The 11,203-nt window shown below is 39.9% G+C and overlaps 1 protein-coding gene across 1 annotated transcript in view; it reads right to left on the reverse strand.

The window, feature by feature from the left end:
* Positions 1 to 3,252: 3,252 nt before the first annotated feature.
* ST6GAL2 (ST6 beta-galactoside alpha-2,6-sialyltransferase 2) overlaps positions 3,253 to 11,203 on the reverse strand; it is a 26,251-nt gene continuing 18,300 nt past the window's right edge. The window contains exon 6 of the mRNA XM_015596274.1: positions 3,253 to 3,509. Within this exon, the coding sequence (XP_015451760.1) occupies positions 3,253 to 3,509 (257 nt within the window). The remainder of the gene's footprint in view (positions 3,510 to 11,203) is intronic.

The following is an 11,203-nucleotide window of genomic DNA, read 5'->3' on the forward strand; positions in this document are numbered from 1 at the left end:
GGAAGTGTTCCTGCCCAACGACAGGAGGTATTAATCTGTGCCACCAGAATGAGCTGCCTCATAAACATGGAGCAGAGCGACCCTGTGGTAGCTTTAAACAGTTTTGTTTATTTCCCAATTTTGAAAATGCTAACAATTATTTCAGCATTGCTTCGTGCAGATGCTATGGCTACAATGACAGATGATTACCAGAGTCTAGGATTGATTAAGTGTCTGGCTGAGAGACTGAGGGCATGACTCATGGGAGGTACTGCTGCTCAAGCTGGGCTGCTTGAGATTTGTGTCCGGGAGGGCTAGGAGAGACCCACTGACTGAAAGATGTGCGAAAGCCCCTTTTAATGAACGTTCCCAATGTTGCAGGATACCTACATACAACTTTTAACTGACTGACTATTGACTCTGTGCACAAAATTCTTGATAAAATCAGTTCTGTAAGGACTTCGTGGGGAGGTCAGATATACAAGGCCAGCCTGTGTTCCATGGTGACAGTAGGAACGCCACACTTGTTAAGCCTTACCCTCATACCTGGTGGAGGGATCGATGAACAAGTCAGGAGAATCTAGATGAAAGTGAGTTGGCATTATTGGTCAACATTTGTTTCTTTGTGATAACAACAAAAATTTTTAAAAAAAGATCATGTGAAAATATCTTGAAATACAAAGCAATGTGACCTTTGTTTGTCCTGAGAGTGAAAAAAGGGACACCTGAGGGCTTCAGGTTGCACCATAATGATTTTATCAGTGTCCCTTCACAGTAGAAGTTGGAGGGTTTTGGAAAAGACAGAGCCTGGAAGAAACACAGTAGGACACCATTTATTGTTAACTATGCCACAAAAGGCCTGTGTGTTTATTGCAGTTCATTAAATGTAGCAAATGAAGACTTAATCAATGTCTGGCAAAATATTGCCACTTAGACCAATTTGTCTAATACTAGAAGCAGTCATCACGTTAACTCTAACTGCCTACTATTTTGAAAGGCTAAACAATTTAAACTTTTAAAAGGAATGCCCAGACCTCACTATATTAACATGTGTTCCACATTTCTGGAATGTTTCACAGACCCTGATTCCCGAGAGTCTTTAAGGCCATAATAAATTAAAAAATTTTAATTAAATTTCCTTTATGCTCTTCAGTCTTTCTTATAACCTCAGTGAGGCTAAAAGTACTTTTCCAAAGTACATATGTTACAACATAATGCTATTTAAAAATCTTTGAACTGTTTTCTGGGGCTTTTGAACTTGAATATTTACATTGACCCCAATAAATTTTCCTCTAACCAATTTCTCATGTCATCAAAGGGGGCTGTCCTAAATAAAATGGATGCTGGTAAGGAAATCCACTAGGACAACTATCAAGAAAACTTCATTGTCATGGGCATTTGAAGGCAAAGCCTGAAAGGCCCAGGGAGAAACAAAGGATGCAGAAGGATGGCTCACCTGCATCACAGCTACCTCACCGGCATCCAGAATCACTGAACTCATAACTCATTAAACATGGGGACAAGGCTCTTTCAGGAAATCAGAAAGAAGAATGGCTTGACCATGTCTGCTTAGACATAAGCTAATGTATGAGACAAAATTACCCATCCCTTCTCATAGGTCCAGAAACGAAGTCCTCTAAATAAGCTTGTAGTGGACACTGCCATGATTAAAACTTTTCAGTTACTCCTACTTCATCATTATAATAAGCCATAGGAGATGTCTGTTATCCAACTGGGTTTCTGCTGAGTAGACCAACCAAAGAGCTGTCAGTTTCTGTGAATCATTCTTGCTCAAGAAAGCAGTCCTGAGAGGGCTCACACACACACACAAAAATACTGGAACAACAAAAAATAACTTTCCATAAACTATCTCGACATTTGCTCACTTACAAGAGAGACCATATTTAATTAAGTTGCTCTGGACACTGTCAGGAAATCTGAACTGTGCCGCTGAGATATGTTTTGGTTATATACTGAAATAACAGCAGGTTTAATTATGGTCTTCCAAAATGTTTGGTTCACTATGTTCATATCGAAATTATTTTAATGTATCAGTGACAAAAACTAAGATTAAAGAAAGCGAAAACTGTATGCAGCTAAAGCACTGGGATGACAATTCTGCCTCGAGCTGCCTTTCCCTCTGAAGCATATAGGTAGTTTCCTTGTTGTTAAAGAGCCATGCTTTCACACATTTTATTTAATTATATGGCTTTGTTACGTTGCTGACATAAAATGTATCTGTGAAAACAAGGATGAGATTCCTAAATTTCAATCTGTAGGAAGAATTTGTGACTGTTAAATCACTGTCGGATTCCCAATAGCCGATATTTACCTGCAAGCAGCTCTGCAAGAATAAAAGAGATAGATGCGCACCCCCAGAAGCACAAGGTTACTGCTTCGCAACTCTGCCTTCTGGATCCGAGAGCCCTCTCTCACAGATGTGTCCTCTCAGTGCCTGTAGTTATGAAAGGCTGCGGGGAGGACTGGCAGGGGAGAAGGTACAAGGCAGAAAAACTGGAGCCAGAGCCACCCTGCAGCCTGTGATTCTGTATTACTTGCCAGTGACTTTCCTTTCCTGAGTGGTGCTCTTAGTTGAGTTAAGGGAATACTGCAAGAAAACAAAGTGTCTCCTCTGTGGTGCTATTCTGGGGTTGGCTTTTCCTTGAGCTGCTCAGCATGATTTTAGAAATGTGTGCTGGTACACAAAGAACAAAGCACTCAGTGGGCAACGGGAAGCAGAGACAGCGAATGCAATGGTTTCGAAACATGGGCCCCTCAGAGACAATACTGGGAATTCTGCTGTTAAAATAAACACATCTGAATGATAATTCAGAGGTTTGTTGTAAACTCTCGGATCTTCAATGGTGAATGCATGTACAAAGGACACGCTAGATGCTACAGACACTGTAACTCAATGCCGGTGTTCCAAGGTATAAACCATTTCATAATAGCAACACTGCTAAGTGGTGTCTACGGCGCAGGAGAGCCTAACAGTTTGGGCGGTACCCTCACTTTATGTATTTGCTTTCTTTACAGCTTTTTTTTTGTTTTGTTTTTGCATCGTTCTTGACCTTTTATCCTTTTAACTCCATTTTTATATCCAAAGCAATAATAAATACTCAATGGCTTAGAAAGAGAATTCCCACGGCCATCACTAAGCTACAGTTTAAAGACTCAAGACTGCGTCGCCGAAAATGCATCTTCAAGTATTCTTGTGCGACTCAGAGGACAACAGCAGTACCTTATTGCACATTGACTCCCCAGAGTCCCTTTTCAAGAGTCGGGTGCGGGGCAGCGCACGGCCCGCAGCCCCGGCAGGACCACCTTCCCCTTGCGGTGCAGGTCGCCCTGGGCGCCCGTGTTCAGGCGCTGCACCAGGAGCTTCTCGTAGAGCAGCGGGTGGTACGCCCCGAGTGTGCAGGCCGCGTCGTAGTAGAGCTCGTGGTAGTGGCAAAGCTCCGTCTGCCGGACGGACGGGATGTACTCATACACATGCACCTCGCTGCACAGGGACATCATGATAAGGATGCCTGAGGGGGAAGGAAAATCAGGACCTGATGAGCAACTCTGAGTGGGAGGAGGATGTTTGGCGCGGCTGGGGGGAGGGGAATGATGGCGGCAAGAAACCTGCTCCGCGCTTGTACTCTTTACATTGGCAGTCTTAGGACTTCAGTGAGAGGTGGTTCGGGCGATGCGGGCTTGCTGAGATGTCATTCCAGCACGCACTCACGTACGTGCGCGTTCAGCAGACTACCATGGGTCCGGAAACGAGACGTGAAAAGAACAAGTTACCCGAGACCACAGTCCAGTGAGCGAGATCTGTATCCCCCAAATTAGAATGTCACAGTATCACATTCTACACACAAGTCCCGTCTTACCAAAAAAATGATTATAAAATAATTGCTGGGTTATAAATTGAATATAAAATATTGTTTCAATGGAAAGAAATGGAGTTGTGGACACAATTTGAGATTCATATTAACAAAATTATTTTTCTCACTGAAACTGTAAGCATTAAGTTGCTTTAATTTCTTTAATGTTTCAACTAGCTATAAATCTAATCGTCATTGAGCAGATCTCGGTCTTGATCTAGGCTAAAGGGCTTCTTTTCCTAATGCCATCAATACCTCATTAATATCCTCTAACTTTAAAAAAAATATATACGTACCCATCCCTTTCATTAAGGGGATACCCCTTGTTACAAAAAAACAAAGTCACACACTTAGGTCCTGTTATAGGCAATATTTGTCTGCAGAGGACAACCTTATTTCTAATTAATCAACCCTATTTGATTCATGAAAATCCCCACAACCAGAGAACGTCCTGCATAAGGGACACCAGGACATAAGGGACATAGTGTTTCCTAGGAGATCCAGAAAGCTCACCCAGGGAGGTGAGGGCTGAACCTAAAAGGGCTGTCTGGCAGATGGGGAGGGGGAAGGGAAACAGGAGATGGGGTGCTACTCCAAGGGTGACAATGGCATCCTGTTTAGAAAACTTTAAAGATGTGACTTGAGAGCACAATATTGTGTCTACAGGTAAAACACAGTCCTAACAAAGAAATTATTGCAATCAAATTCTATGAAGTAAAGTCGTTCATTAGAGTTATGCCAAAACTTCTGGTTACTGGTCAGTTCCTGTCCATTTCCTCCTTCTCTTCCATGGCTGACCTACTGCCTGGCTGTGGCCCCTTCCTGGGCCGGCTGAAAGTGACAATGGAGCCCAGAGAGGACCACTGATGACCAGTGCCTTCATTGAGGGGCGTGGGCACCAACATCTGATCATGTGACACAGGCAATAAAGAAATCTCCCTCCTGCTGAGAAGCAATTACTGTGAACCATTTTTCTATTCCTCCTGAAATCATCTATAAAGAACTGACACGGTGAATGAGAAAGCCATGTGCCCAGGGAGAATTTAATTATATTATTTCCAGTTTCTTTAAACCTGCAACAAACAAGAACCCCTCTGATGTGTCTGTTCTCTCCGCGAGTGCCACAGGGTCTTTTGTGTTTTCAATCGGGACAAGTTCCTGCACATTGACCCAGCGCTGGCTGCTGTCTCTCCCCTAGGTCTGGCGTGTGGCTGTGCCAGCTCTGCAGGAGACTGGGGATCTCAGACACCTGTCATATTCTAGACATCATCTTCTAGCATATTTATTATAGCAATCTGCCTGCAGATGGCAGGGAAAAGGCTTCAAGGGTGCCTTTGGCACAAAAGCATCTCATAAACTACCAGTGGAATGGTACAGAAACTGCACACATTTCTGTTTTGCGGGCATTTCTGTGAGCCAGTGATATACCTCATCCATGGGGATCGCACTCGACTGTGCACAAATTATCATCTAGGCAACTGGTTCTTAAGGTGGACAGCTTTCGGAAGCTAATATTATACTTAAGAAATACATTAGTCAGTTTTGTTATTCTCCCTCCTAAAGCAGTTCTCAAACTTCAGCCTGAAAAATGGCCTGGACAGCTTATTAAATACAGATGCCGGGGACTTGTCCCCAGTCCCAGAGGTCTGAAGTCCACTGCTTTACATTGGGATCCAAGAAACAAAATTTTTAATAAGCATTCCTAAACTATCTGTGGTGAAAGGCCATCTAAAAATAAATCCCAATCCATCGCAGACCATTACTTTTGTAAAATACAATAACAATGAATTATTAGAGAAATGATCGCATACTTGGATGCCATTCTATATCAAATTTCTATAAAAGTTTCTAAATACTTTCAATTTCTACACTGATCTAGTAACAAGTGTTCCTGGCCCAACACTGGCCCCTGACCATGCTTGGAGGACCATGCTGGTCTAACACATGTATTCTTTGAAAAACTCTGCCATAAGGGATCCCCAGGCTGACTCAAAGTAGCCAGACATCCTGTGTGTTAGACAGCTGTCCTAGAGTTGGAGTGCCCCTAGATGTCCTTGCTGTCTTCATGGTCTCAAAGGGCTGCTAGATGCTTGAATCTAATTATTTTTTTAAGTTTAGAGAAAATTTTTATTCTTGCTACTAATTATTACATTTTAAATCATGTATTTGCTAAGTATACAATATATATTTTGTTACAAGACTACGCAAAAAATCATGGTTTCTCTCTAAGTAAACAGGTACATTTTAGCATTCTTATAAATATTTTATACTTTAAAATAACTTCCAGAGCTTCAGAAAAATAGGAGCCTGTCAGTCAGTTCATGACAGTCCAAACTGAAGGCCAACAGAGGTTAAGAAATATCTCTTTTCTTGAATTACCTGTGAAATCCCTCCTGACTTTTGCCTATCTGATATAGACTTAGCAATGATGGTTTCTCGTTTCGTTTTGCACTCTTATATGAATTTGTAGCTTCCTACGACTATGAGCTGTGGCCAAGCATTCTAAATTTAATAGCAGAATCTGCTCTAAGTATTTAACAGGCAGCCAGCTGTGGTACTGATACTGGAATTGGAACAGCAGCACCTTCAAAGGGAAGGGAAATATTAATTTATAACTCATTGGGTATATGTGAAACATGGACAAGTTTTATGGTACCAAAGATAGAGAGTATTTTTTATTATTTTAAACTTTTTTTCCAGACAGCATGGTCAATTCATTTGGCCTATGTATACTCTGATTTTTAATTTATTAAGGCTGTTATTATACATAAACTGAATTTAGATTCAGACTCTGTCATATAATAAATACTGAAAATCATTATTAAATGTGGTTAAATCTACACATTAATTTTCCTAAGAGTTGTTAATAGTACTTAGCAATACACAAAATCCTCAAGATGAAATTTATCCATATTTTGTTAAAAAGAACTAGGCAGATATCAATGCTTAAAGGCGTATAACAGGTATATAACAGCTCTGGCAGAAGCCAGAGTGCGGCGTTTGAGAATAGGGGGTCTGGGGAGTAAATGTGCAAGGAGGCAGACTTAGGGCACGACTGAGAAAGAACAGAGCCTTGAAGTACTGTTGGAAGCCTCTTCAGTTAAATTCAACACTATTAAACTGGGCACAGCGCTAATCACTGGGCATTTATAAAAAGTTTAAGGAACAAAAATATGTAAATTAAGGAACAAAAATTTAGAAACAGGGGCCATAATCTGAAATACTTAGGATGGCTTGAAGATAGTGTGTTAAATCTTGTACTGAGAAAATGTTTGAGCACAACCACCACCATCTCTTCTGCAGTACTGTGATACTGAGCTCTGTCATCCCCAAATGACATAAATATCAACAATGCACACTTCTCAAATGGTCTCTGAATTACCACCAATAAGGTTCCATGCCGGGAGTCCTCGACCAACCTCCAGGTTTGATGATTTGTTATAAAGAAGATATGAACATGTAGTCTTACTCAACTATGATTTATTACGGTGAAAGGATATGAGGCAAAATCAGTAAAGGGGAAAAGCACATGGAGTGAAGTCTAGGGGAAAACAGAGGCAGGCTTCCAGAGTCCTCTCCCAGTAGAGTCACACAGGATTTGTTTCATTCCTCAACACACATATGGGAAATATTGCCAATCAGTGAAGCTTTTTACTGGAAACTAGTCACATAGCCAGGGGTCCCCAATGCCCAGGTCATGGACTGGTACCGGTCTGTGGCCTGTTAGGATCCAGGCCGCACAGCAGACTGGTAAGTGGCGGGAGAGTGAGCTAAGCTTCATGTGTATTTGCAGCCACTCCTTAGCACTAGTGTCACTGCCTCAGCTCCACCTCAGATCGTCAGGCCTTAGATTCTCATAGGAGCAGCGGTCCCTGGTGCCAAAAAGGTTGGGGACCACTGACGTAGGCAATCTGCCTGGCACCTGCATGAGATCTAGACTTCCAGGAGGAAAACAGATGTGCGGCATCAACAGTCTGGGCACAGAGGGCCACTCTTATCGGTTATGGGGGTGGGAACCACCCCAAATCCAAGCTCCTAGATACCACATTCCTTGCAAACAGGCCTTCTTAAGGACCAGCAGGCAGACCTACCATGTTAGGTCCTTTCTGCACAGATACCATTTATGTACAAATTCAGTCTTGGGTTGCTTCCTAATCATGTCTCCATGCCAGACTGACATGGGGAATTCACATCTGGTTATGCTAAAAATGTTATTATTATTTTTTTCATTTCCTTTTCTATGATTGCTCAGGATTAACTAAAAAGCAAGAAGAATACAAATATCTAATTCTGTTACTTAATATGGAATTTTTAAAAAATCGTTTACAGAACTTTTATGTTAAATAATCTTGTTTATAGACTACCAAAAAGAAACTGCTTTCGTCACTAATAAAATTTTACTGCTTTCAAAGTGGAGCTGTACTTTTTGGTAGGCAGATCAACATTTAGACATCTTTAATGTATTCTTGTAAGACAATCAAATGAGCATCTGGCCAACTTTTTAAAATCTTTAAACATAATCAATTAATGTTAAGTTTCTTTGGCCAGATCTTACAAATGACTCCATATTAGGAATTCATTTGAAGAAAAAAAAAAAGTGTAAAAATTTCCATGCAACTATGACTCAAGAGGCATTCATTGCCAGACTACATGTTTTTAAATACTGTATAATGCAATATAATTATCAAATCAATTAAAAAAGCATTTCAATTGGTCTTAATAAAATGTCCCATCATATGATTCAGCATAACAAGTGTATGCACACTTATTTATTTGCTCCAAAACCTGGATAAAAAGTAAACTTCAACCCGTGTTCAGATTATCACAAATTCTAAATGAACAAGGTTCCCTCTAAAAAACTCCGCTTTGTATACAGTGGTGTATTTGAGGTGTTTCCAGAGTCTACCACAGTTTAAATACTTATAACTTTTACCTTAATTGTGATTAGATTAGAATTAATTTGCTTTTCACCTGGCCATATTTAAGTAATACCTGAAATCGTTAAAAACAATAGAATTTTCTCTTTGATGAACATATCCTTTCAACACGTGGCAAAATAAGCTATGTATAAACAGAATACAATGCGAATGACAGGAAAAATACTGGCTTACATCAATTTCAGTTAACACTTGAACATCATTTTTATGTCAGATGAATCGAGAATTTCTGACAATGACCAATTGAATACTGCAAATATTTCTGAATGAGTGTATTGAGTGTGCCAGTCTAATGGAAATCTAGCAGCTGTTTTGTGGTTTTTGCATAAACTTATCACAAGATGGAAAATTATAAGACCAATAATTAAGATTTAAGGAGCAAAACTGACTTTTTAAGTGAGATTCCCCGAAAATATTCCTAATTAAAAGGTGATTTGGAAATCTGAACTTCATATAATAATTTAAGAAGCACCTACCAAATTAAAGAAAATCATATAATGCAAGAATAATACTTGAAGGCCAATATTTAGCTCATTTATATTGTATTATTTGATGGTAGCACATATTCAGAATTACAGGGGAATGCAAAAAGTTGTTCCTAATCAACATAATTGTGACATATTTTACACAATCACAAATGTGGATGTTTAGTGACAGTATTTTTGTGTTAATCAGGAGTTTGAATTATATACTGGAACATTGGAAACCCAAAAGCAGTATAAAACAGAAAAGTTATGAGCTTTTTTTAAGCACATTATTCTTGTGTGTATATTAAATAGCCTGAAATTATAGTGTTCGCATTTATAAATTCCAGAAATACCACTTACATAATTAGTAGTGACTGCCTTTTAAAAGGGCGGGAGGAGGTGTGGGTGGTTTCTACAATAAAAATATTGTTAACTGTAGATTTTAAGTGAGCCTCACCTCCGTGCTGCTGATCGGACTTGTGCTTCCAGGCCCATTTGCCTGAAGGTGCCAGCCTATGAGCCAAGGGTGATGAAGCTGCTACCTACTGGCTTAGGTGAGTGCTCTACTGCATGTAGGTAGCAAACCAATCCAGACACACTTTGTGACCCCAGGTAAGCTCGCCGAGCTTCTGTAAAAATATCTGTCTTTATGAGAGCAAAATGAAAGCTGTAGGATTCCAAGTAAATTATTCTTTATCCTCAGTTAGGCTACAGTACAGTGGACTTCACAGTACCAAATAACAAGGTAAATCTCTAATACCCAATCAGGATGAAAGCAAAAAATGAGACTCACATGTGAACAGCTAGCTCCCCAGTGGGCTGACGGTAAAGAACCCAGTAAGATGAAAAGTTGTTCTAAAGAAACAAGTCTTCGTGGGTCATCTAGATCTGTGGTTCTCAACCTTTTTGGCACCCGGGACCGGTGCTCCTATGAGAATCTAAGGCCTGATGATCTGAGGCGGAGCTGAAGCAGTGATGCTAGTGCTGGGGAGTGGCTGCAAATACACATTAAGCTTTGCTCCCTCGCCCGCCGCTCACCATCTGCTGTCCAGCCCGGTTTCTAACAGCCACAGATTGGTACTGGTCTGCAACCCAAGTGTTGGGAACCCCTGATCTAAATAACTGTGATGCTGGTTACTTCCTTTTAATTGAAAAACTGTGTGCAGTCTAAGAGGTGTAAGGACCCTTTTACTATTTCTCTGGAGAAGACGGTACATGTAATACATCTCCAATATATACTAGCGTGCCTCTTTCTGTGAACTATAGGGCAAATATAAACTCTGATCAGAAATTCGAAGAAAAAGCAGTATATTAATACTTACCAGCAATTATCAAGATGTCATGCCCTTTGCTCTCACTAATAGTCCTGGGAGCTTATCTTAAGGAAATAGTTTAAGAGGGAAAAAAGTCTATATAGACATATAGAATAAACTGTAGTACATATTAGTACATAAATATAGTAATGGATCATCAATATAATTATTTGATAATAATAAATACTTTGAAACAACCTAAATACTCAACTAAAGAAAGGCTTAAGTTATAACATGTCCATTTGATGATATGATATGACCTCTGTAATATCAAAAAAAACTAAAGTCTATTTTCATCTTGATTATATACCTTAATAAAAGAACGATTTTTATATATTTGGGAATATAGTCTTATTTGACCTAGCATAAAGTTTTAGATGAGGTAACATCACAATAAGAGTAAACAGTAAATATCAGCTATTGTGCTAGGCACATGACAATAGATAAAGGTACTACTATTATCTTCTTCATTTTCTAGTTGAAAGAACTGAGGTTTATAGACATGAAGTAACTCGTTCAAGGTCACATATTTAAGTTGGTTGCTGGAGGCAATATTTGATTCTGGTCTCTGTAGAGCCCAGTCTTAACTACATATAAAGTGATACAGAAGGAAGAGGGCATCCTTCTATACGTGA

Source organism: Pteropus alecto, unplaced genomic scaffold (genome assembly GCF_000325575.1).
Source record: "Pteropus alecto unplaced genomic scaffold, ASM32557v1 scaffold288, whole genome shotgun sequence".
Lineage (NCBI taxonomy): Eukaryota > Metazoa > Chordata > Mammalia > Chiroptera > Pteropodidae > Pteropus > Pteropus alecto.